The sequence below is a fragment of the Indicator indicator genome, chromosome 17, assembly GCF_027791375.1.
Source record: "Indicator indicator isolate 239-I01 chromosome 17, UM_Iind_1.1, whole genome shotgun sequence".
Classification (NCBI taxonomy): Eukaryota; Metazoa; Chordata; class Aves; order Piciformes; family Indicatoridae; genus Indicator; species Indicator indicator.
Window position 1 is genome coordinate 22,653,523 of NC_072026.1, and position 27,480 is coordinate 22,681,002.

The following is a 27,480-nucleotide window of genomic DNA, read 5'->3' on the forward strand; positions in this document are numbered from 1 at the left end:
TGTGCTAGCAAAAGCCCAAGGTCGGCTCGCACCCCGTGGGGAGTTAGACACAGCCAGTGCACGGTCCTTTGGGTGGGGACATTTTGGCAAGCGCACCCCTCCCGCCCGCCTGGGAAAGCTTCGTCCCCCTCCCCTCCCCACCCAGTCCCCCGCCAGCCACCAGAGGTACATGATGCACTTTGCAGCGGCTGCCGCAGCCCTTTCACCAGGTTTTCTTGCCTTTCCCTAGCAAGGGAGGATGTTTTGGCACAGGACAGGGCTGGAGGCATGGCAAACGAGCAGCTGGCAGCTCTCCCCGGGCAAACTCAGCATGCTTCCTCCCACCCTACTTCTAAGCTGGGCAAAACTCCTCTCCGTGCAGGATGTATGCGTGAAGGGGGGAATGGGGAGGGATGGAGAGGGGGCCGAAAAGGAAAGAACACAGAAGTGCACCTGAACAGCTACCATCTGCAGGAAGAGCATCCAAAAGGATGTCAGGGAGAGGGAGCTCGGCAGCCTCCCAGTGCTGCACATCCCACGGAGCACCGTGCTGGAGGGGATGCTCCAGGGTGTACCTAGGGTGGGCTTCGTGTGGCCAGGGAGGCCATGGGCAGGCCCAGCTGTCCCTACAAAGGTGAGGCAGGGAAGCAGAGCTGCCTCCCCCTCCACCCCTGCGGTCAGCATGTGTGCCTGCAGGCTGGGTATGCTCCAGCCACAGGGCAGCGGAGGAGTGTGTGGGTTGGGGTCTCCTACAGCCAAAGACGTGTTTGAAAAGGTCAGCTCCCCCCATCACGCAAGCAGTGTGTCCTCCTTGTGCTACCGGAGTGGGGCAGTTTGAGAGCAGAGTGCTTAGCCAGCCCTGCCAAAGCTATCCAGAAGCCCTGCACCCTCCGCAAGGCTCCTGCCTCTCCTTCTTTCTGAAGCAGACACACACCTGGGTGCTGCCAGCCCTGCTATACCCTTGGATAGAGGATGAAAGCTCAGCTTTCACCCACCCTGCTGTGTACAGCAGCTGTAGGCAGAGGGGAGGGTTCCTTAGAGACCTGCACAGGTTCCCAGTAAGACCCAGATGCTGAGCCTGATCGTACTGGATCCCTGCAGCAGCAATGAGAGTGTGCTCAGCCTTGCTGCCTCACTGCATCCCGTGGGCACCAGCAGTGGCACCTCTATATGCTCCCTGCTACTTGCACAGCTGACACTTCACTAGAGATGAATCTTCAGCCAGTCCACAGTCTAAGCTCTGCTTCTCTCTTGTCCTGCTCTGGCAGAGGGGCTGACTGCAGATGTACCCCTCCTTAGCACCTTTATTAAACCAATCCCCTAAAACATCCTCAGGAGGACAACCAAAAACCCCCAACTTTAATCCACCTGACACCCAATACAAGAAAATAAACCAGCAGGACCCTCCCCCTGGTATTTCCTTTCTTTTGTTGCATCACTTAAACGGGTTGTAAAGACATTCAAGTGACACATTGTGGTCTCTGCAGCAGAACTAGGTAGGGGTGGGAACACATCACCTTGGGACTCTCTTACTTAGTCACACAAAAGCACTGCATGGAAATTAAAAGGGCTATGACCACTGAAGCCTCCAAGAAGACAGCATATAGACAGTCACACCACTCAGCCACCCAGCTTCTCACTGATGCACACTAACTCGCTGTCTCTTTCAGAATTAGGCACGAGTGGAGAAGTTCGTGTAGGGGGGGCAAAAAAACCCAACCAAATAAAAACCAAAAAACAAACCACAAAAAGAAAACCAACAAACAAAAAAAACCTACCAACGCTTGCAGTGGGTGTCATGCACAGAACTGACCCTGCACACCATGCATTGAAGCGTGGAAAGATGAACAAAAGGGATATTTCATTAGTGAAGCTTCGGTGTTAGAAATCACTGTAACTAAAAAGCAGGTTTGTTCTTTTTTTTTTGCTTTTGTTTTGTTTTTAAAAATTTTTTCCCCCCCTCTCTTTGCAGCATTCGGTACTTTTAAGCACATGCAAACAGATTCTGCTCCTGGGGAAATCGATCTCGGGAGCCCAAGAGTTTAAACTCAGTTTTTAGATCGTAGCCAACCAAATTAATTCTTGAATTCTTGGGTAGGGGAGAGTAACTTTCTTCTCCCACCCTAGTTTGAAATTGCATGACCTAGCCTAAGACAGAGGGCTTGCTTGGAGGCTTTTGTTGAGATCAGGTGTGTTGATTTCTTTCTGATCATGTCAGCAGAAAACAAATTGCCCCTAGGGGAATGTCACACTCATGTTAAAAACAGCTTTCCAAAAGCAATTTACTCCTGCAAGGGGGGATTGGGATTCAAAGTCTCTGGTTTTAAAGCTGAAAGAGGCAGAGGTTTTTTTGTGGACTTGGAACAACTGCAGTGATGATGCCATTTCCAGTGGACACTCTGACTTTCTCTCCCTGCCCCAGACACAGCAACCCATGGTGCTGATCCCTCAATAACTGAACCTGGCACAGGTTGCCCAGGGAGGCTGTGGATGTCCCCTCCCTGGAGGTGTTCAAGGCCAGCTTGGATGAGGCCCTGAGCAAGCTGGGCTGGTGGGAGGTGTCACTGCCCATGGAGAGGATTTGAATCTAGATGACCTTTAAGGTCCCTTCCAATCCAAACCATTCCATGATTCTATGAACAGAAGAAACCAAGAGGAGCAGCAGCAGCTTGCTTCCTTTCTTGCTTCCTTCCTTTCCTTCTCTGCTTCACTTTCCAGAGCACTGCAAAGGCTGAGGCCAGCTCTGCAGATTGAAGCACGAGGGGAAAGGAGAATGTGTAAAGTAAATTCATCAGAGAGCTGTCCTCTGACTGGGAATTTGCTGCTCTGCCCAGCATTAATGTCCTCAGATGAGAGCAGGTGCCAGCAAATACACCTGTTATGCATCAGCCCTGTGTGTAATTTCATTGCCATGAGACAAGGCACGAGAGCAGAGTGAGAGTGCAGGGTAAGAGCTCCTGCACGGTGCTTGCACCAGCACCCACGTCCTCCTGCCAGCTTTGGCCGCTGCCACCTGGAGGAAGGGCAGTGTGCAGCCAGCTGGGGAACTTGGCATTCTCAGAGGTGTCAGTGCTTCCTCACTTGGCACCTAATGGAGCTGCAGTAAGGTCAGCTCAGCCAGTCCCTGCAGGAGCACTCTGCAGAGCACAAGGGGGAGACTGCTACTCCAGTGCCCCTCTTCCATCCCTCTGTACAAGATGCTGCTCCCCTGGAAGAACATCTTGGCAGCTGGTGAGTTCTGAGTGTCTCCAAGTGCTCTCATAACATAAAAGCCACAGGAGCACAGGGTTTAGGTCCCAGCTTTCTGGAGCCACACTCACACCTGAGACAGCTTGATCTCAGCACAGGACCTGTTTCTAAAGCTTTTTCCCTGACCCCAAGAAATGGCAGGGCCAAGGTCTAAGTCTGGTGTGTGTTCACTTTGGGGGGGGGCAGCCCAGAGAAACACTTTGTGTGTCTTTGGAAATAGCATCTGGCAGGTGAATACAGCCTTAAAACCCATGGGCAATCTTTCTCTTCTGAGGCTCTACAATGATCATTATGACTCTAAAAAATGAGCTATCAGCTCTGGAATATTCCTAATCCAGCCACTTACAATGCTTACTACTCTAAGCAGGTTTTGTTTTTCATTTGGCTGCAGTAAATGGAGGTTAACTGCCTAGTCAGCAGACATCTGCCACGTCAATATTTCCAGTCCTTCTACAAATTACCCAAGTGCATCTTTCAATTTTACTCTGAGACCTTAAAGGTACAATAGAAGCTGGGAGTTAAATTGCTTTTAAAAAGCTTAGGCTATAGCTCTGGTCAAAAGACAAGCAAGAGGGAAATCTATGCCTTTAAAGAGGATTATGTAATTTGTATTTACTAAAGAGGAACTGTTCCCTCTAGAAACACCGTGGCTGCTGCAATATGTAGGTCACTGAGAGAGAAGCTCAGAAAGATACCTGGCAATTGAGCAGGCACAGAGGTCCACAAGGCATTTTAACATGAGTTTGTGAGAGTGCTATGCAAGAGTCAAAGAATTAATTTGGCATTAACCAGTTGAATCATAAGGAGAGGAAACAGGAAGTATGAATTCAAGAAGCATGCAGACATTTCTCTTAACTAAAAACCCCAAACCAAGCAAAAAAAGAGCTAAGAAGGGATCTTTACAAGTGACAAGCCCTGAACTGTACTAGGTGAAGGGAAAAAAACAGTCAAACAACAAACATTATCTTTTCATCCATTTTTAACGCAACACTACAAGCAGAGAACTCTTTGGCTAAGGACTCTTACATAAAATCTGCTCGGTAGCTCAATGTCTAAGTCATAAAAAGACAACTACAAAGCTGGGGAAAGCAAGGAGAGATGCTTACCTGTAGGGATGAATGTAGGCTGTTGCAACTGCATGTTGGCTAGAGCCTGTTGGTAGTGGAAAACGCTTGGGTTAAAGACTGTGGTGGCACCATTGTTTTTTTCAAGTGCTGGCCTCTTTGGTAAAGGTTGAAGTGCACCAGGCGGCAGGGCCTGTGGATAAGGCAGTCATTAAAGACAAGTGGAGTGAAAAAAAACCCCCAAAGGCCCAGATGTAGATCAAGCATGCAATAAATAACAGGGGGGAAGGGGGAGCTTGGCTTAAAATCACCTGCAACTTTATCAACTTAGAGAGACAAGAAAGAGAAGAGCAACTAAATCACAGTAGAAGTAATAGGTGAAAACACTTCACGAGGTAAGCAGTCAGGAAATGTACCAGGAGAAGGGGCAGGGTCCAGAAGGAGGAGGGAGGCTAGGTGAGATTTTCAGCAGGACTGACTTGGGCACACAGTGGGGGGAAAAAAGCATGAGGAGAGGGAAGCAGAGAGGTGATCCCCTGAACAGGACGCTACAAAGAGCAGTTGCAGGCATCAAGCATTTAAAATAAAAGGCCAGGTGAAAGAGATCTAGCAGATGGCTATTTAAAACCAAGAAGATTAGCATAAGCAAGAAGTGCCATGGGAAAAAGAAAAGGGATGCTTGCCTCTGCTTCACCCCCTGCCTGCATGCAGGCCTGGAAGTGCACACAGTGTGTGCAGCCATCCCCTGTGCCTGGGTGGTGAAGAGGTGGCTGTTGGCAATCACACACCCCTAGTGAAGTCCTTTCCACTTCTTAGTGGAGGGGCTGAGCAACACGGTCAAAACAAGCCTGATTCTCAGCCCAGAGGCACAGCACAGCACCAGCAGCTCTGGGTCTGCTCCCAGTTTCTACAGGGTGGCTTCCAAGAGCGTCCTTCTGCTCGCTCATTGCTAGCAGTGGAAAGGGCCCTTGACAAGCCTGGTGTTCAAACAAGATTTGGGTGGGCCTTGCTATCAGGCAAACCCCACCCCCCTTTTCTTTTTTTTTTTTCATGTTCTATCACCCCACCAAGCTTCTTGCAGCCTGTCAAACCTGTTTCCTGCTCAGACTTGGTAAAAAGCTTTACCCCAAGAACTTTTTCTCAGCCAGTTACTCATCATTTAGCCAAGCATGCCTCAACAGCAAAGTAGTACGTCAGGTTCTCAGGAGACAAGAATGTTTCTAATGATTTACAGCTTTTCATTGTACCCAAGTAGAAACTAATTTTTTTTTTCCCTCCTCTATGTCTTTTCCCCACCCCCACCTCCACACATTGTGATAGAAAAGGGTCCTGTTTAATTATGCCCTGCAGCCTCTTTGCACGTAAGGCTCCCATTGACGTCAATGAGTTTTATGCACGTGGAAGTCATGCAGAATCAGGTCATTTCTGCCTGCTTGTGGGTCTAGATCATGTATCAAAGCAAGGGTTGAAAAACAGGGTTATTAGCACACCTATTTCATAGCCTTTTCCCCTAGGTGACAGTGAAGGGTGTGTAATGGGGGAGGTGTGGCTAAAGAAGGGTTAAGGCTACAAGCACGCAGTGGCCTGAAGGAAGGACAGGAGTGAAAAGAACAAAGATTTTAAAGCCTTATGGAGACCAACACACAACAGAACAGAGGTGAAAGCTTGCAACAGTTTGTCACCATCTAGAAACAGGTTTCACTTGAAATTTAATTTGCCAGGTAGGAGACTGCTCATCTGAGAAATGGTTAAGCAAGATACTTCCAGGCAAACCATGACTCCAGCCTGTCTCTGTTCACATGCTGGCCTTTGGGTGGTTATAATATTAAAAGGGGGGGAATTAAATAAATAAAAAGAAGAAAATTAGAAGAAGAAATTGCATTTGCAAAATTGCCCTCAGACATGCACACATCCTCAGCTAATGCCAGCAGGCATCCAGTGCCAGCCATTAGGACTTCACCTTTCCTGATTTCTTCTGGCTAGTTACCAAAAGACAGCAGTCAAACACAAGACAGCCTTCTCAGACACAGACACCAAACTTTTTTGCTTATGATCTGTATTTTAGGATGAGGTCTTTTAGGTAAAGAAGTTTCCATTTGTAGCTCAGGCCCCGCTGGTACCTATGTTAAACCTGACTGTATCTACATCTCATCTGTTTAATGAAGGCTGCATGAATGTTCCTGCAGGCACAAGACAGATCTGCAGCTTGCAGAGTAGCTCCATGTACACCAGAGGTGTTTAACAGCCTTACAGTGACTGAGGAACTTGCTGCTTGCATCCACGTTCCTTCCACTGCCTGACTGCTACATGTTCTTCCTCAGACACTTGCAAAATCTGCCTTAGAAAAAAAAAATACTAATTATAGCAAAGCAACTGTGCTAGGTACATTATGGACTTCTGACTCCTTGCTACTTGGCCAAAGGCTCTCACCACCCCAAAAACCCCACAGTGCCAAAAGCAGAGCAGTTGGAGACTTTGAGACCTCACCATGATGACCTGGCTGGAGCACCTCTCCGATGAGGACAGACTGAAAGAGTTGGAGCTGTTCAGTCTGGAGAAGAGAAGGCTCTGAGGTGACCTTCTTGTGGCCTTCCAGGATCTGAAGGGGGTTCCAAGAAAGCTGGGGAGGGACTTTTGAGGGTGTCAGGGAGTGATAGGACTGGGGGGAATGGAACACAGCTGGAAGTGGGGAGATTCAGACTGGATGTGAGGAAGAAGTTCTTCCCTATGAGAGTGGTGAGAGCCTGGAATGGGTTGTGCAGGGAGGTGGTTGGGGCCCCATCCCTGGAGGTGTTTAAGGCCAGGCTGGATGAGGCTCTGGCCAGGCTGATGTAGTGTGAGGTGTCCCTGTCCATGGCAGGGGGGTTGGAACTGGCTGAGCCTTGTGGTCCCTTCCAACCCTGACTGATTCTATGATTCTGTGATTCAGAGGGCAATTTCTGAGCCCAGTGTTGCAGTCAGCTCTCTAGCGTCACCCTGCCTCCTGCCCTGCCACAGCCCCTTGGGAACATGGGACAGAAAAGAGCTCCAGCAGCTCCACGACTGCTCCTGAACAGCAGGGGGATGGAGGAGTCCAGATAAATGCAACATTTCCAGAGTCTTCCACAAAATCAAGCAGATTGGAGCAGCTGCTGTGCAGCCTGAAGGCAAGCTCTGCCAAATGGGCTGTGGGCACAGGAGCCAGGAGCCTGTCTTGATCTGCTGCTGGTTTGCCACAGCCTTCTGAGCCACCTCTCCCGCCTCAGCAGCCTACAGGGGAGCACTCCTACAGGAGCATGCCCTGCAGACCCACTCCTCTTACCTCTATCTTATTTCAGATATTAAGGTGCAGGAGGGCCCAGAAGGATTTGGCTTCACCCCTTCTCCAGTTCTTGTATCAATGACAGAGCCTGAGGGCAGGAGCATGCCCACCAAAAGGTGTATCTACAGATGTCCAGGAGAGGTGCCCAAAGTTACACCTGCTGAAGTTGGGCCAAGCCAGATTCTGCACAGGGATTTGGCAGGGACAACAGAGCAAACCAGTGGCCAGAGTTCCTGTATCAGCCTCAGGACCTGAAGGAATTAGACAGCTTGTGGGGATACAACAGTTCTGTCTTGCAGCATGCCCTGGTCCTGAAGCACTCAGTGACCTTACAGCTCTTTTCCAACCAAAATAATTCTATGCCTCTAGGATTCTATGACAAGGGGCAATGCTTTGAAACTGGAACAGGGGAGATTGAGGCTGGACATCAGGAGGAAGTTCTGCACAATGAGAGTGGTGAAACACTGGAACAGACTGCCCAGGGATGTGGTGGAGGCCCCATTCCTGAAGACATTCAAGGTCAGACTTCATGGGGCCCTGAGCAACCTGATCTAGTTGGAGATGTCCATGCTTACTGCAGGGGAGGTAGGCCAACATGACCTTCAAGGGTCCCTTCCAACCTGATGCAATCTGTTATCATCTTAATGCCCCAAGTGTCTCCTGCAGCACCTACAAAAGGCAATAACAGACTCCTCACCACCACTCCTTACTGAATTCTGTAGCCAGTGCCTCCCTGTCCCTATTGCAGGACAGGAGCTTGACTAAACCCTTGTAGCAAAGCACTTTTTGAGTTTACCTCATCCTGCTGCTTGTGATTTCACTCTGGATAAGCTCTGCCCATCACAGATGTCACTGTAGCCTTTGACAGTAACTTTTTATGGCTTCATTTTCTGCCTGTCTGTGTGCAAACATGGGTATGCAACCCATGCAACATGACTGGAGCATCTGAGCTGCTGAAAGGGTTCATCCAGTTCAATGTCCACGTTCTAGCCCGCACTGATCCCAAAGAACAATTCCTACTACTGGTGGAAGGGCTAATCCAGCCCAATATCCATGTTCCAGTCTGCACTGATCCCAAAGAACAATTCCCACTACTGATGGAAGGGCTAATCCAGCTCAGTATCCATGTTCTAGCCTGCACCGATCACAGAACAGTTTGGGTTGGAAGGGACCTTAAAGATCATCCAGTTGGAATCCCTGCCATGGGTAGGGACACCTCCCCCTAGCCCAGGATGCTCAAGGCCTCATCCAACCTGGCCTTCAACACCTCCAGGGAGGAGGCTGCCACAACCTCTCTGGGCAACCTGTTCCAGTGTCTCACCACCAATCCCAATGAACAATTCCCACTTCATAAATGCCAGGCAGCCTCTGGTTTCTGGGCTGGGAAGGCCACATTCCTGCTGGAACAGGAGCAGCTGAACAAAGAGGTTTGTGCTCTCCTGGGCTGGGAAGGGATCCTGCAGTGTGACTGACAGATAAAAACACACTGCCTGCCACACTCACAATTCCCCACATGCTGGTTAACAACCCTCTCTCATTTGGGTTCTCTTTTTCTTTTGAAGAACTGGATTAAACCTTTGCAGCAAACAATTCAACTGCACCTCCAAGTCCCCTCAGATTGCCATCTCCTGGCAGCAGATCAGGCTTTCATCTCTTTGCAAAGAGGGGCTGGGGCTGCATCTGGCTTCCCTCCTTCAGTCCAAGGCATGACCAACACAGAATGATCTCAGAGAGGGCAGAGGCAGCACCCTGGCAAGCAGCAGAAGCAATGTGAGCAGCTTCCTCTGAAGATCATCCACCCTCTTATCACCACTGGGAGTCCTCTGCTGCAGCCTTCCCAAAGGGTTCAGAGGAGGTGACGTTTCAATGCAGCTGTGATCCTTCAGATGTTTCAGAGCAGGAAGACTACTAAAAGCAACTTATCTGATGGGGCTTTGTTCAGTGGGGGAGGTCAGGAGGGTAAGGCAGTTGAAAGGCTTTCCCATTTCCTTCAAGACAGCATTTCCTTGAAGACATGGCTCTTGGAGAGGGCAGGGAAGCACCCTGCAGCTGCCTGAGGTGGCTCTGGGGCTGTATCTGCTCCAGCCATGATCAGTGTGGAGGGAGAGGCTGTCACATCATTTACAGTGCAATCACAGAACCACAGAATGGTAGGGGTAGGAAGGCACCTCTGGAGATCATCAAGTCCAACCTCCCTGCTAGAGCAGGGTCACACAGAGCAGGCTGCAGAGGACAGCATCCAGGTGGGCTTTGAAAGTCCCCAAAGAGACTCCACCACCTCTTTGGGCAGCCTGGTCTAGTGCTCTAGCACCCTCAGAGTGAACATCCTCATGTTCAGATGGAACCTCCTGTGTTCTGGTCTGAGCCTGGGGTCCCTTGTCATGTCACTGGGCACCACTGAAGAGTCTGGTCCCATCCTCTTGCCCCCCATCCTTTAGATACTTATAAACATTGATCAGATCCCCTCTCAGGCTGCTCTTCTCCAATCTAAACAGCCCCAGGTCTCTGCCTCTCCTCATCACAGAGTTGCTCTGGTCCCCTCAGCATGCTCATAGCCTCCAATGGACTCTCTCCAGTAGTTCCCTGTCTCTCTGGAACTGGGGAGCCCAGAACTGGACGTAATGCTCCGGATGTGGCCTCATCAGGGCAGAGCAGAGGGGGAGGAGAACCTCCCTTGACCTGTTGGCCACACTCTTCTTCATGAACCCCAGCATACCGTTGGTCTTCTTGGCCACAAAGGCACGTTGCTGGCTCATGGTGGATTTGCACTCTTGGGTCCTTCTCCACAGAGCTGCTTCCCAGCAGGTCACCCCTCACCTGTACTGCTGCAGGAGGCTGTTCCTCCTCAGGTGCAGGACCCTACACTTGTCCTTGTTGAACTTCCTAAGTTTTCCCCTGCCCAACTCTGCAGCCTGTCCAGGCCTCACTGAACGTACAACAGCCTGAAGGGCTGTCAGCCCCCACTCCCAGTTTGGTACCATCACAAACTGGCTGAGTGTACACTCTCTTCCTTCCTCCAGGTCATTGATGAAGATGCTGAACAAGACTGGTCCCAGCAGTGACCCCAGAGAACACCACCAGCTATAGGCCTCCAACTAGACTGTGCTGCTGACCACAACCCTCTGACCTCTGTCATTCAGCCAAATCTCAAATCACCTCACTGTCCACTCATCCAACCCTCACTTCCTAAGCTGACCTATAAGGATGTTACAGGAGAAAGTGTCAAAAGCCCTCTGATGTTGAGCTAGACAACATCCATTGTTTTCTCCTACCCAGCTTAGCTATGCCATCAGAGAAGGCTATCAGGTTGGTCAAGCAGGACTTCCCCTTCATGACAGTCTTCTTTTCCTCCACATGCTTTGAGATGACATCCAGATGACTGCTAGTGGAAGCTGGTTCCTAGAAAGTTTTCCTAATACTGCTGCCTGGAATGCTGATAAGGAAGCTGCTACTTAAAAAAACCCAAACCAAGCCTTCAGAGCGGAAGTGAAACAGATCAGTCTCTGCCTCAGCTTTGGAAATGAGAAGCAAGAAGAACTTGAAGGCTTCAGTGCTCCTCTGTCACCACTCCTTCCTTTCCCTCCCTACAGCTGAGTGACAGGAGCTGTTTGCTTGACTGGATTCCTCATTATTTGGAGTGAACATTATTTGGGCTGGGAGTTGTCTTCTATGGAGCCAGGACTGAGAGCAGACTAGGAGGATGGCTTTTGCCTCACTATAGTGCCACAAAACCAGGTAAAATCTTAGCAAATGATCAGAGGTAGCTTACATGAAGACAACTTGCAGACAGAAGCCTGGGGAGCAGAACCTGTGCCTGAAGCAAAAAGCACTCAGAGGGAAGCCTCTTTGCTGACCCTGCCCCATGGAGGCATGGGGGATCACAGGATGCTAGGGGTTGGAAGGGACCTCTGGAGATCATCAAGTCCAATCCCCCTGGGGAAGGAACCAGAGACACAGCCAGCTGAAGCCATCTCCCCAGCTTACCAAACACATGGCCAAAGTCCTGCACTGCACCTGCTTCAGTTGCCAGCACAGACCTTTGAGGGTGCTGCTTAGCCCTCTCCCTCCTAAACCCAAGCATTGCCCATTGCCCAGCACACCCTCTGCAGGGCAGTAGCTGCTGGGCACTGCCAGGCAAGGCTCTGCTTTGGGATGCAGCATGAAAAGTTGCTGAATCTGTCCTGCACCACCCAGTCCTTTGGCATGCTGCAGCCATAACCAGTTAAATTCCCACCAAAACATCACATCTCACACCACCAAACCTGCTGCTGCTCTGAACACCACTTCCAAACTCAGAGCTGCCTCTCTCCAGAGATTACTCTCTGCCTCCCAAACACATCCGAGCTTGGGGAGGCAAAGCTCAAAGGCTTCATGGCGCAGGACTGGCATGTCTGAAGGCACAGGGCAACATTTCTGGCTGGGATGGGCAGTCTCCCCAGGCACTACCACAACAGCTCAAGTGCAGAAGGCTTTCATGCAGACTAAGATGGTTACGTGCAAAGCGAGAAGGTGAAAGGTCCAAGTACCAGGTCAGAGGTTGCCTCGAGCGGTCGCTTCAGTGATCTGACAGCTGGCTGAGTCTTAATTAGCAGGCAGCGAGCACATGATGGCAATGGGCCGGGGAGGGGGGAGTCAAGCACAGAAACAGAACAGCAAGCAGAGGTGTGTCAGAGAGAGCAACATTTTGGGGAGACGAAGAGAAGAAAGAAAAAAAAACCAACAACAACACAAAACGAAACAAAACAAACACCCAAAAAGGTGAATGCATTATCCAACATAATAAAGAGACGAGGCATGCACAACGTGGGGGGGGCAGAGCAGCTGCCTGGCCTAGGGGCTACCCAGGTAGTTTGCATGGGCAAGTTTTAAAGCAAAGAAATGGCACCAAGGGACACGTGCCTCCAAGCATCCCCACTGAGCTGGAGCAGCAGGCCAGGAGCGCTCGGGGATGAGCAGCTGCAAGTGGACTTGCGCTGGGTTTCGGCCCTCGTTCTGCAGCTACAGCCATGCAGAGCTCAGCAGGAGCACTTGTGGCATGGGAAGGACCACTGGGGAAGGACAGAGGTTCAGGCACATGCTGAAGTGCCACCCTGGCCCGGGTACTGAGCCTGAACCAGTGGATCTGACTGTGCTGCAGGGACTTCAGCCAGGCAGGAGTGAGCAAAGCTACTATTTATGCATGTCAAGAAACTGCAGGACTGGGCTCCTCAGCAGTATCTGCTGAGTTTAGACCTGAAGTCATTCCAAATCTATTTTAGAAGGCACACACATCTGTCTGGCATATAGGTTGTTTGGTTGGTTTTTTTTTTGATCCAAGAACACTGGGCACCATTCTTCACTTTATGGAAGCCTTATTCCTCAACAGGTACAGTAAATGCATCAAACCTTGAAAAGCCAATGAATAATGGAAGCTGTTTTGGTAGCCAGGGTGGTGCAACAAGCCATCAATAAATATTTTATAGGTTCTAGTTAACAGCATACAAAGAAGGTTAATTACATTTTTAAGAGAAGCCAGCAGCATGAATAAAACATGCACTGGCTTTAAGTAGCAGTGTCCTAAATAATTAGTGAAAAAGTAAAGATTCTATTGTGAAAAACACCAGGGGTTCATTTCAGGAGGTTCTTTGTTCAACAGACCAGGGCAGGGGCTCTTGCTTCAGCAATAATAAAAACAGCAAGAAGTAGAATAAAGATAATAAAAATAGTAAGAAATGGAATAAATAAACACTGCTGGACAAACTGGTTGTCCAGATTACATTCCAGGTAAGACTGATGCTACGAAGAGGGCAGTTGGTTAAGTTCTAGAATCATCCTGGGTTTGTGACAAATCATTCTGGGGTTGTGATAAATCATTCTGGTTTTATGCTAAAACATCCTGGGTTTGTGCTAAATCATCCTGGCTTTGTGCTAAATCATGCTGGGTTTGTGCTAAATCATTCTGGCTTTACGCTAAATTATCCTGGTTTTGCGATAAATCATCTGGTTTTGTGCTAAATCATCTTGGTTTTGTGATAAATCATCTGGTTTTGTGCTAAATCATCTTGGTTTTGTGCTAAATCATCCTGGCTTTGTGCTAAATCATCCTGGCTTTGTGCTAAATCATGCTGGGTTTGTGCTAAATCATTCTGGCTTTACGCTAAATTATCCTGGTTTTGCGATAAATCATCTGGTTTTGTGCTAAATCATCTGGTTTTGTGATAAATCATCTGGTTTTGTGCTAAATCATCTTGGTTTTGTGATAAATCATCTGGTTTTGTGCTAAATCATCCTGGGTTTGTGCTAAATCATCTTGGGTTTGTGCTAAATCATCTTGAGTTTGCACTACATTTCACCAGGAATGAAAAGCAACCTCTTTTGGTGTCCTTAATAAAAATCCCCAAAGAATTCAGAAAATGTTTAGTTCCAAGTTTACTTCCAAATTAAAAAAAGAGGTTAAAAGCTCTTTAAAAAATTAGTTATTAATAAAAAAAAAAAAAGGTAAAAACATCACACAACAGAGGAGACCAACAACCTGCTCAAAGCAGGGGCAAGTGGAGCAGCTGGCTCACAACTGTGTCCAGGCAGGTTCTGAGTATCTCCAAGGAAGAAGCATCCTCTTGCAATGTTTGGTCACCTTCATGGTAAAGAAGTTTGTTTGTGTCGTATTTAATTCCTGACTTTGGGATTGTGCCCATTGCCTCTTGGCCTCTCACTGTGCACCACAGAGAAGAGTCTGCTTCCAGCTTCTTTAAGGCCCCCCATCAGGAATGTGTAGATGTGGGAAAGATTCCCTTGGGCCTCTCCTTTCCTGCCACCCCAGCTCTCTCATCACTGGAGTGAAGAGGTGCCATCAAATCCAACTCAACAGAATGGCAAACGTCTCCTCCAGCTAGGGAGCTGATCTGCTAAGTCTTCCTTGAGGCCTTTTAAAATCCTAACTATCAGAAGTCACAACTCAAACTCAAACTCAAACGCAGGTAGGACCTTCTCTACTGGGTCCAGAGTATCAGATGGGTCAGGAAGTCAGCCTAGGTTTGAGTTTTGACATTTTACTGAGCCTTAGCAAAGGTATCAGGCACAAGTCTGCTAAGGTTGAACAACAGTGGTTTCTCTAACTTTCAAGTCAGTGGAAATTTTGCTCCTGACTTCAACAGGCCAGTATCTCCCTGCAAAAGATGTATTATGGGATGGACAACCTTCGCTATTGTTGTGTGCTGAGGAAGCTAGACTGACACCTGTGACACAGCCAAGGAAGGAGCTGATTCCGAGTGCTGCTGTGCTTGGGTTCCTGTCACACCGTGAAGTCCTGTCAGGAAATCACTGGACTCACCACCACCTCCCTACCTGGCCAGATGTATTGTGCCACTGAGGGCATCATGCTGTGGTGAGCATACAGGAAGTGTGAGGAGATGGGATGCACGTTGCACATGCTCTCTAGCCAGCCATTTACAAAGCACTCTACTTCTCCACAAGGATGGATGACACAGAGGAAATCTCTCGGCGACGGAAAGACAGCATGAGAAGAGCTCTACTCACCATTGCAGCTGCAGCTGTCTGGTTCACCTGGTGTTGAGCTGCCTTGATTTTGGCTTGCAGGTGTGCAGGGGGATGAAAGTACTTGCATTTCTCCCTAGAGCAGCGACCTTTGATGTAATCCATGCAAACTGTAACAGTATTTTCATTTGTGTCTATCATGGCAATATCTATGGGGTGAGCATAGCGGCAATCGTTCTCACCACGTGTGCAATTTCCACGCTGAAACTCTCGACAAACCTTGAAAGAAAGTCACATTGTTGAGCAACAGCAATCAAGTCACTCTGCAGGCAGTATTTGCAACAGGCAGCAGCAGCAGCAGCAGTTCAGCTTGGCCACGTTAAGCCACCTGTGGGTTCTAGAGCCTTGCTCAGCTCAGGTAGCACCGCCTGCCACCAGTCACAGCGGCAACCGCTGCTACTCACAGCTTTTCAGGGGGTGAAACCCCCCCACAACCTTACCAAGGCAAGTTAGCAAATGCAGGTGAAGTGCAGAACTGAAAGTGACCCCAGGAAGTCAGTGGTGTTTTGCCCCAACTTTTGGAGCTCTGCCCTTTGTGTCTCACCTGGGTGATGGATTTGTTACAGAGCACACTCCTGGGTACAGGGCCTTTAACTCTCAGTGTTGCATGCTGCTGTTATTTACAACAAGCACCTTTCCTTAAATATAAGGAGCTTCCTTCACATAAACATTGCCACTGCCATCCACAATAAACCCGCCCCCGGCATGACATGATTAGGCCTCAATGCCTTATCGTGAGGTGTTGCCACAATTGCCAGCTTCACAAAGATCCTGCAGATCCTTGTGAGTTATGAGCACTGAAACATCAAAGGCAGAGGAAAGGTCTCACAAAGTGGAACTGCAAGGTTTCCCTGTCTGAGGAACTGAGAGAAGCTGCTGAGGACTACAGCTGGTGGTGCAGATCACGTATCATCAGACTGAGCATGGGGAAAGGCAACAGAAAGCACATCAGACAGACCAAGGTGTTTCCAAATTACAGCCTTTCCCTCTACCTTCCTGGGGTATAATTTAAACCTGCAGGGGCCTCTGAATTCGAGTCCTCAGCCCTTATCTCCTGCAGAGCCTCTGCTTAGGCTTTGAAAGACATTTACAACTCCTTCAGCACTATGTCCCAGCTAACTGTGGGAGGGAGGAGACATTTTCCAATGCCCTGTATTCACCACTCTCAGCAGTGCAATGCTTAGAGCTTTCTGTGGCAGCTCAAGAAGCCTATCTCTAGACAAGGGAAGTGCCTGTTACTTCCCAAGCACCTCCCACTCAGCTCAGTGAACCACCTGCTTGCAGTTTTTTCTAGGTGGCAGACCACATACAGCAGACAACCACCCCAGCCCTGCATTAACACCCACTGAAATACAGTGAGCACTCCCAACTTCCCAGTGACTTGCAAGGATTTGGGAACAGGCCCCTCAGGAGAGTCTACTCAAGCAGAGAGCAACAGGTCTGTGTTAGGAAAGCTGCAAGATTAACTCTGCCCTGTGCTGCACCAGGTCATTCTGGCAGGGAGCAACAGCTGGGAGCGTGTCTTGTTTATTCCCATCAGCAGTATCGTAGCAGATGGCCAAATACCTCCAGTTTGTCCGTACGCATCAGTTTCTGCCCAGCAGAGCCTCCTGGGACTGTAACAGTGGGATTCCCAGAAACCAGGACAGGAGTATTTGGTAGAAGCTCTGCAGGAACCAAGCCCATCCCAGGAGAAACGTGACTCAGGTAGGGACTAAAAGCCATCGTGGGGCTTGTTGCAAGCGATGGAGTCACAGGAAACGTCGTCTGCGGATAGAAAAAAGGAAGAAACCCCAAAATGTTAGTTAAAAACACTCTGGCTAGGACAAGGAAAAACAAAATAGCAGGTAAAAACTCTTGTCTTGGATTACCCATCAAAGCCTTGCATCACTTCAATCCTTTTAGACATCTTGATTAGCAGCATCAAGATGCTGTGCTCCCCAATCTAGTCATTTGTCACCACTTACTTGCAATCCTTTCACTTCTGACTCACAGATTTGTGACTCATCCTGAGCACAAGGCATCTTTATTCGTCAGATCAAAGCATATTGATCATCTTTATAGTTTAATGACACAATTAAGGATTTCATGCCAGCAATTAGGGCAGATCCAAATTAAAACTGGCTTCTCATTCCCAAGTAAGTGCCTCAGCTTCTAAAATGTCTACACCGCAATGCTGTAGAGAGAGCTCAAGGCAAACTGCAGCTTCAGGGCCTGGAAGTAGGTAGCTCCACAGCTGCATGGTTGAATTCCCTCTCAGCTTGTGCTGAGCTCTGTGGTTTCATGGCTAGTGTGGCTAAGGTAAAGCCCATCAGTTAGATGATGAAGGGATTGGAGCATCTCTCTTGCAAGGAAAGACTGAGAGACCTGTTCAGCCTGGAGAAGGGAAGACTGAGAGGGAGCCTTATCAATGGCTACAGATAGCTGAGGGCTGGCTGGCAGGAGGATGGAGCCAGGCTCTTTTCAGTGATACAGAGAAAGGATGAGGGACAATGGTTGTAAACTCAATCACAGGGAATTCCATCTCAACATGAGGCAAAACTGGCCCCCCAGACTCTAGGAGCCAGCTTCTTGTTTAGTTTCAGCAACAGTTCTGAGGTTTCACTTAAACTTGAGGAAAAACTTTGCTGTGAGGGTACTGGAGCCTTGGAGCAGGCTGCCCAGAGAGGCTGTGGAGTGTCCTTCTCTGGAGATCTTCAAAACCCACCTGGATGAGTTCCTAAGTGGTCCTAATTTGCAGAGGGTTTGGACTTGATGATCTCTGGAGGTTCCTTCCAACCCCCCACCCTTCTGATTCTAGAGCCAGGTGAAGCATCCCTGCTGCAGTGTACTTGGTGAAGCCTTCTGCACATCCGGGGCTTGTTTCAGACTGCCAGCAGCCTCCAGGCAAAAGCCATTTTGCAGGAGTATCCTGAGCCTATGCTTCCCCCTGAATGGACACCAAACTCACTACTGTCACAATGTGCCAGACCTCATGGCTCTGGCATGAACAAGAGGGTCATGGGCTTGGAAGAGCCATGGACCAAGTGTATGAGATGAGATGGCTCAGGTGGGCCAGCACAAGGTCCATGCTCCAATGAGGAGACAGAACAACAGGGCCACGAAGATCTTGACTGCTTCAGACTCCTAAATAGCATTAAGCAGGCCCTTCAAGCACAGCAGAGCTTCAGCACCAGTGCCCAGAGCCGCTTTCCTGGCCTGAACTGCTCCAGTAGCACTGGTCTGGGGCAGCAGCTGCTGTTCTGCCAGGCAGGAGGCATCCCCTGTGGACAGGGAGTCTGTGAAGCTTTAAAGCACCAGCTCTGAGGTATGTTTGGGAAGAAAGCCAAATTCAGCTGATGAAAAACGCCCCCTCCCCACCTGAAGGAGCAGAGCCTGCAAGGCACCACTCCTGCTCCTGTAGCAGGGCTTTGAGCTGCCCCCAGGGGAGGCAGCCTGGGACTTGCAATAATTTTTATTGTCCCTTCTGTCACCTGCTCTGCTGTGAGCTCTGGGCTCCAATTAAAGCTGCTGATGCTTGGCAATAGAATCATAGAATTGTTTTGGTTGGAAGAGACCTCTAAGATTGAGTCAAACCATCAACCTAAGACCACCATGGCCACTAAACCATGTCCCCAAGTGCCATGGCCACAGGTTTCTTGAACACCTCCAGGGATGGGGACTCCACCACCCCCCTGGGCAGCGTGTGCCAATCCCTGACCAGTCTTGCAGCAAAAACATTTTTCCTCATCTCCAACCTAACCCTCCCCTGGCACAATTTCAGGCCATTTCTTCTCATTCTATCACCTTATACCAAGGAGAAGAGACCAACCTCCACCTCAGTGCAACCTCCTTTTAGGAAGTTGTAGAAAGTGAAGACTGTTTACAAAATGGCCTGGGGCTGTTTTCTGGCCACAAAAATCATCCCTTCCTTGCTTTAGTGTTGGTGCTTCTTGTCCTGTGGGGTTCTAAAAGGAACAACACATGGGCACCTTCATGCCAGTGCTTTCATGCTGCCAGGAAAAACTTTGCCTGTTGCCATCTGGAAGAAGCCAGCCCACAGTGCCACCAGCCAGGCTGTCCTAACCTGTCTTTAGCTTAGTGATGCTCCCTTCCTCAGGTCAGAGTGACAGCAAGCAGCTTCTGAGCTGATGGGAAAGGGGATGACAGGTCACTGTCAGCACACATCTCGCTTTCTTCTCCTCAAGGAGGAGACACAGCCTCCTGAATTAGCAGTGCTGGGTGCTGTAAGTGTAGCAGAACCAAATAATCCTCTTTCTGGGACGGATTTCTCATTTTCTTTCATTTGAGCCTGAGTCAAGTCCTGCTTCAGCTGATGGGAGCCTTTAACCATTAAACCCAGAGATCTTCCAGGCCAGGGCTCTTTATTAAATCATCTTCTTCTCTCTTTCAGTCTCTGTGACTCCCAGACATTCCACACATTTTGCTGCTGGAAAAAGCTTTTCAAGGCTCTTCAAACACTGTGACTCCCCCAACACATCAGTGAGAAGGCAGCATCCTTTCGACTGTTTCCTTTTGTGTGAGCACCACCAATTACAGTGGCATCTGCTGAACTTCTGCCACCATTCCCACTGTAAATGGCATTTTATGGAGCTTCTCCAGCTTGGCCAGTCTGCACAGGGTAATGCTGTGGGGCCCAGCATGGTGTCAGCACTTGCTGTATGTACCCACAGCAGCCCAAACCTTGCAGCAGGTGTGAGTTGCAGGTGTGTGAAAACCTACACTGTGTTTTTCCAGCACCCAATACAGCAGGTGCCCTGGGCACCCTGAGAGAGCAAGTGAGCACCCTGAGAGAGTAGGTGGGCATCCTGAGGGAGCAGGTGGGCATCCTGAGGTGTGGCACACACATTTCTCCAACATGTCAGGAGGCCCTTCAAGGCAGGTTTCCCCTGTCTGGGCTTGGCCATGACCACGAGCCAGCCTAAAGACCTAGCTGGTTTCTGAAACCAAGAGGAGAGCCCTGCTGGACAACAGGATGCCCATGAGCCAGCAATGTGCCCTTCTGGCCAAGAAGGTCAATGGCAACCTGAGGTATATCAAGAAGTATGGCGAGCAGGACAAGGGAGGTTCTCCTCCCCCTCAACTCTGCCCTGGTGAGGCCACATCTGGAGTATTGTGTCCAGTTCTGGGCTCCCTGGTTGAAGAAGGACAGGGACTTGCTGAAGAGGGTACAGCAAAGGGCTACAAAGGTGGTGAGGGGACTGGAACATCTCACTTGATGTGGCCCTGAGCAGCCTGATCTAGTTGGAGGTGTGCCTGCTGAGTGCAGAGGGGTTGGACAAGATGACCTTTGAGGGTCCCTTCCAACCCAATGCAACCTGTGAATGTGTACAAGACTGAGAGAATTGGACCTTTTGAGTGTGGAGAAGAGCAGACTGAGAGGGGATCTCATCAGTGCTGATCAACACTTCAAGGGTAGCTGTCAGGAGGATGGGGCCAGACTCTTCTCAGTGGTGCCCAGTGAGAGGACAAGGGGCAATGGGCACAAACCTGAATGCAAGAAGTTCCATCTAAACAGGAGGAGGAATGGCTTTAAGGGTGACAGAGCATGGGAGCAGGCTGCTCAGAGAGGTGGTAGAGTCTCTGGCTTTGGAGACATTCAAAACCTGCCTGGAGTGGCCCTGTGTGACCTTCCTCTAGGTGACCCTGCCTTGGCAGTGGGGGTTGGACTCAATCTCCAGGGGTCCCTTGCAACCCCTACCACACTGATTCTGTTCCTCCCACTGCTCAGGCACAGGATGCCAGGGCATCAGTGCAGCCAGAGAGGAACACTGGGGGGTTGTGATGCCTCACACTGAGTGAAGTCCCCAGAAAGCACTGGGAAGGGATGAGAAACATTCATGAAGAGATGATACACCAGCCTCTCCACCCCACTAGACACTGAGAGGCAAGTCTTGCTCCCTGATACACAATCCCCCTCTAAGTAGGACAAGGAAGTGTTAGAGCAGGTCCAGAGGAGTCCATGAAGATGATCAGAGGGCTGGAGCATCTCCCCTATGGGGACAGGCTGAGGGAGCTGGGGCTGTTCAGCCTGGAAAAGTCTCTAGGGAGACCTTAGAGCAGCCTACCAGTACCTGAAGGGGCTCTAGGAGAGCTGGGGAGGGACTTTTGACAAGGGCTGGGAGTGACAGGATGAGGGAGAATGGCTTTGAACTGGGAGAGGGGAGATTGAGACTGGGGATGAGGAAGAAATTCTTTAGAGTGAGGGTGGTGAGACACTGGAACAGGTTGCCCAGGGAGGCTGTGGCTGCCTCCTCCCTGGAGGTGTTCAGGGCCAGGCTGGATGAGGCCTTGAGCAAGCTGGGCTGGTGGGAGATATCCCTGCCCATGACAGGGGGGTTGGAACTGGATGAGCTTTAAGGTCCTTTCCAACCCAAACCAGTCCATCAACTCCAAGGCCACTGCTCAAAAGGCAATTGGCAAGGACTAACAGAGCTGAACCCAAGCTGAAGCAAGGGGAGGACAGTTGTGTGTGAGGAACAGCTGAGGAGTGTGACCCACTTGTGCTCCTGGAGATGCTGAGAGGGCTGTGTGATGGAGCAGGATGGGGTTTTTATGGCTGCTGCTGGTTGCTCACCCATTTCCACGCCCTGGCACCTGCTGCTGCCTTCCCAAGGTTTCACAACAGCTTCTTCTGCCCGCTTGAACCCTGTGCTCGCTGCTGCTGACTGAAAGTGACAGCCCTGCTCCACACCCTGCCCACAGGCAGGAGCCTGGCACGCAGCAGCCAGCAGGGGCACAGCCAGAGAACCAGCAGAGCTCACTCAACACATTCACCCCCCGAGTGCTGGCACTTTGAGCCTGAAGTGTGCTAAGCACTCCGAGAACTGCTCCTTTGTGAGCTGGCATCAGGGAGCTCTGTATTTATTGTGGCTGATGAGGGGAAAAGATGAGCTGTGCTCACTGCCAGCCCTGACTGCCTGTCTTGGATGGGGAAATCCAGTCTGGCTCTCATGCATCAGTACCAGTAATAAAGATGCTGCCAGCCAAATCTCTCCTCCCTTTACGTCTGTGCAGGTCCCCTGTGCCAGGCCTGTCCTGAGGGAATTCGAGCAAGTTTCTTTCCTGCAGCCAGAACCCAACTGTAATTTTCACTCCAAACAGCACTGCTCTGCTCAACACAACTCCCATTCACTCCCTGTGACTGCAGCCAGTCAGCAGACCTGACAGATCAATATTATGACTGCACAACAAACACTCCAGTCTCAACTGAGCTGCTGGTGCTGCTTTAGGGTAAAACAGAGGCACTAAAAGTACCACCACTAAAAGTACCACCACTAAAGTACCACCACTAAAGTACCACCACTAAAAGTACCACCACTAAAAGTACCACCACTAAAGTACCACCACTAAAAGTACCACCACTAAAAGTACCACCACTAAAGTACCACCACTAAAGTACCACCACTAAAAGTACCACCACTAAAAGTACCACCACTAAAAGTACCACCACTAAAGTACCACCACTAAAGTACCACCACTAAAGTACCACCACTAAAAGTACCACCACTAAAGTACCACCACTAAAAGTACCACCACTAAAGTACCACCACTAAAGTACCACCACTAAAAGTACCACCACTAAAGTACAACCACTAAAGTACCACCACTAAAGTACCACCACTAAAAGTACCACCACTAAAGTACAACCACTAAAGTACCACCACTAAAAGTACCACCACTAAAGTACAACCACTAAAAGTACCACCACTAAAAGTACCACCACTAAAAGTACCACCACTAAAGTACCACCACTAAAGTACCACCACTAAAGTACCACCACTAAAAGTACCACCACTAAAGTACCACCACTAAAAGTACCACCACTAAAGTACCACCACTAAAGTACCACCACTAAAGTACAACCACTAAAGTACCACCACTAAAGTACCACCACTAAAAGTACCACCACTAAAGTACAACCACTAAAGTACCACCACTAAAGTACCACCACTAAAGTACAACCACTAAAGTACCACCACTAAAGTACCACCACTAAAGTACCACCACTAAAGTACCACCACTAAAAGTACCAGCACTAAAGTACAACCACTACAAGTACCACCACTAAAGTACCAGCACTAAAGTACCAGCACTAAAGGTACCACCATTAAAAGTACCACCACTAAAGTACCACCACTAAAAGTACCACCACTAAAAGTACCAGCACTAAAGTACCACCACTACAAGTACCACCACTACAAGTACCACCACTACAAGTACCACCACTCAAGTACCACCACTGAAGTACCACCACTAAAGTACCACCACTAAAGTACCACCACTAAAGTACCACCACTACAAGTACCACCACTACAAGTACCACCACTAAAAGTACCACCACTAAAAGTACCACCACTGAAGTACCACCACTGAAGTACCACCACTAAAGTACCACCACTAAAGTACCACCACTAAAAGTACCACCACTAAAGTACCACCACTACAAGTACCACCACTAAAGTACCACCACTAAAAGTACCAGCACTAAAGTACCACCACTACAAGTACCACCACTACAAGTACCACCACTGAAGTACCACCACTAAAAGTACCACCACCAAAGTACCACCACTAAAAGTACTACCACTGAAGTACCGCCATTAAAAGTACCACCACTAAAAGTACTGCCACTACAAGTGCCACCACTACAAGTACCAGCACTAACGTACCACCATTAAAGTACCACCCCTAAAAGTACCACCACAAAAGTATCACCACTAAAGTACCACCACTAAAAGTACCAGCACTACTACCACCACTAAAAGTACCACCACAAAAGTATCACCACTAAAGTACCACCACTAAAAGTACCACCACTAGTACCACCACTTAGCACTGCTCCCCTCCTCTTGCAAACCCAGGCAATAGAGGGGCAGGTTTCCTTCACAGAAGCACAGAATGGTTTGGCTTGGAAGGGACCTTCAAGCTCATCCAGTTCCAACCCCCTGCCATGGGCAGGGACACCTCTCACCAGCCCAGCTTGCTCAAGGTCTCATCCAGCCTGGCCTTCAACACCTCCAGGGAGGGTCAACCACAGCCTCCCTGGGCAACCTGTTCCAGTGTCTCCCCACCCTCACTCTAAAGACTTTCCTCCTAATTTCCAGTCTCAATCTCCCCTCTTACAAGAGCTTGTGCTGACAGGACAAGAGGCAATGGCTTTGAGCTGCAAGAGGGTCTCCCTGGAGTCTCCTCTTCTCCCGGCTGGGAAGACCCAATTTGCTCAGCCTGTCTTCATAGGAGAGGTGCTCCAGCCCTCTGATCATCTTTGTTGAACTCCTCTGGACCCTCCCCAGCAGATCCACAGCCTTCTTGTGCTCTCCTCTGGCATATGCAGACACTGCCAGTGACTCCTGATCAGAAACAGCTCACAGTACAGCACCAGTAGGGTTCAGGCCAGTAGCAGCTCACCAGACTGGTGTCCTGAGCACTGAAAGGATTGTAAGAAAGAAAAAAAAAAACAGCTGAAATGGCTGTGGTGAGAACACAAGGCCTCACAGATCCTCAGCATGGGAGACATTGGTTTGAAGGTTGAGCAGAGAGAAAAGACTGTCCCAGGAAGGGGCATTTGTCCCCAGCAGCAGTGACAGTCCCTGGAGCAGCTGGTTTTGTTAGCAAACTGGAAGTTGCTTTGGTCTAGCAGAAATTGTGAGTGAGAAGAGGAAGGCAGAGGAGAGCCTGGGGTTTGGTGGAACACAAGCACTGTCTCAGGGGGAAGTGCTGGTTCTGAGCTACCTCAGAGCCTAAAAATGAAAGACCTGGCATAAATACAGAGGTGTTGATGGCCTGAAGGAGGGAAGGCAGGTCAGTGCTAAGCAGCTACACAAAAAACAGTGGCAGCTTTTATGAGTCTGGTGACAGCAACACAGAAGATAAAGATCTTGTAGTGACAAGGCTGAAGACCCTGATACTGAAAACACAATTGCTGATGTTCAGAGAAAGAAAAAAGCTGTGTTCCCCTGCAGTGCAACTGCATGGGGCTGGCTGGAAAAGCAACCTCTAATGTGAAGGCTGAGCACACTGAAGTGAATCCAGCTGGCCAAAGCATGCAGCTCACTACCAACACATAGAACCACAGAATGGTAGGGCTTGGAAGGGACCATCAGAGACCATCGAGTCCAAACCCCCTGGCCAGAGCTGCATCACCTAAGACAGGTCACACAGGAACACATCCAGGTGGGGTTGGAAGATCTCCAGAGAAGATCCACAACCTCTCTGGGCAGCCTGCTCCAGGGCTCCAGCACCCTCACAGCAAAGAAGTTTTTCCTCATGTTGAGATAGAATTTTCTGTGATTGAGTTTCGAGATGCTTGCTTCCCCAGTCAGACCACAAAGACACACTCCTGGCTCAAAAGATATCTCCTTTGTGGGCTGTTGTAGTGTAAAATTCAGGTGTAGATGTCCCACAGCACTGTCTCTTGGCACACACAATCCAGGGCGGGCCAGAGTGTGTTTGTTCATTCCTAGTGTGCCTTTGACTAGAGGCTGAGACACCTAAATCAGGGTGTTTACTACATGGAGCAAACACATGCCCCAAACACCTGCTGGAATCTGCTCCAGCACTTGTTCCAACCATCACTGGCCCAGCAAGTTGCTCTCTATGTGCTTTAACCCCTCCATCAGCACCCAGTGATGGCAGCAGGGTCTCACTGCCCAGGGTGGGATGCAGAGCTGGGTTAAAAGTCTGGGCTGTCTCCAGGGGCATGGGTGACTCAGGGCTGTACAGGCAGTTCTGGCTACAAAGGCCTTCACAGGAAGAAAAGATGAAGGGCTTGAAAAGAAGAAGAGAGGAAAGAAGTTCTCAGGACAGCAGCAAAGTAAGCTGCAGAGCAGGAGTGGAGGCAGGAGTGTCCACATTGCTGTGCCCTGTCCAACTGCCTGCTCAGACACAGCTACCAGGGCAGCACTATGCAGGGCAGCTGGCAGCCTGTGCTGAGCCAGCTGCACAACCAGCTCCAAAAGTCTGTCCTTGCGCCAAGGCAAAAGGATAAAACAGCATGGAGAAGGTGGAGATCAGGCTCAAGGTGCAGCACTTTCTGGGTGGTCCTGCTTTGGCACACACAGAGCAAGCTGGAGCAGAGGAGGTTCCACATATACATAAGGAAAAGATTTTTCACTGGGAGGGTGACAGAACCCTGGAGCAGGCTGCTCAGAGAGGTTGTGGAGTCTCTTTTTCTGGAGACATTCAAAACCTGCCTTGGATATATTCCTGGGTGCCCTGCTCTGGCATAGGGGCAGGACTAGATGATCTTCACAGTCCCTTCCAACCCCTACCATTCTGTGATTCTGTGACCCTGAGAAAGCAAACTGAGGACTGATGAAAATGGTTCTCTGTATCCATGCCAAAGCTCAGCTCCATCCACCTTCAACCTGACTTTTATGCAGTGTAACAGAGACAGAGGCAAAACCAGCCCAGAGAGCTTCCACCACAGCTCAACCAAAGCCAACAGCCAAGGTCACTTTGGACTTTCAAAAGCCAAAGCTTTACTGGCATCTTTCTACTTGGCACCTCTGTGCTCTCTCCTAGACAAACATCCCAGGCCTTGCCTGACTTGTTTTGAAGTGCTGTAAGAAGCAGCCTGCTCAAAACTGCATCAGGAGCACTGAACGTTGATGCACAAATGGTTAGCAGCAACACCAAGGGACTTCAGAGGAAGAAGCTTCTGCTAGCAACCATTAATTCACACCTAGCAGGCTTGTCAGCAGCCTGCAGCAGGCAGCCCACCTGGGACAGGGTTCTTCTTTGAGCAGTGCCTTCATTAAACAGCCAGCATCAGGGGCTTGCTTCTGATGGTTCTGTGATTTCACAGAATATTAGGGGCTAGAAGTGACCTCCAAAGCTCATCCAGTCCAAAAGCCTGCTGGAGCACGGTCACCTAGAGCAGATCACACAGGAACACATCCAGGTGGGGTTGGAGTATCTCCAGAGAGGGAGATTCCACAACCCCCCTGGGCAGCCTGTTCCAGGGCTCTGTCACCCTCACAGTGATTAAGATTTTTCCTCCTATTTCCATGGCACTTCCTATGCCTCAGCTTCCACCACTGCCCCTTGTGCTGCCATTGGGCATCCCCCAGCAGAGCCTGGCTCCAGCCTCTGGGCACTCCCCCTTTACATCTTTAGCAACAGCAGTGAGGTCACCCTCAGGCTTCTCCTCTCCAAGCCAAAGAGCCTCAGCTCCCTCAGGCTCTCCTCATAAGGAAGATCTTCCACTCCATCATTTTGGTGGCTCTGTGCTGGACTCTTTCAAGCAGTTCCCTAAGATCTTTCTTGAGCTGAGAGGCCCAGAACTGGATACAATATTCCATATGTGGCCTCACCAAGGTAGAGCAGAGGGGGAGAACCTCTCTGAGCTAC

At 49.6% G+C, this 27,480-nt stretch overlaps 1 protein-coding gene across 4 annotated transcripts in view; it reads right to left on the reverse strand.

Moving 5' to 3' along the window:
- Window positions 1-27,480, reverse strand: part of MBNL3 (muscleblind like splicing regulator 3) — a 77,062-nt gene that overhangs the window by 6,377 nt on the left and 43,205 nt on the right. For 2 of the 4 annotated variants that reach the window (XM_054388535.1, XM_054388536.1), the window contains exons 3-5: window positions 16,693-16,893; window positions 15,109-15,345; window positions 4,335-4,485 (exon numbers count right to left, since the gene is read on the reverse strand). In XM_054388535.1, the coding sequence (XP_054244510.1) occupies window positions 4,335-4,485; window positions 15,109-15,345; window positions 16,693-16,893 (589 nt within the window). Of the gene's footprint in view, window positions 1-1,757; window positions 1,794-4,334; window positions 4,486-12,119; window positions 12,174-15,108; window positions 15,346-16,692; window positions 16,894-27,480 lie in introns of all 4 variants that reach the window. The other 2 variants (XM_054388533.1, XM_054388534.1) reach the window with 2 other exon arrangements.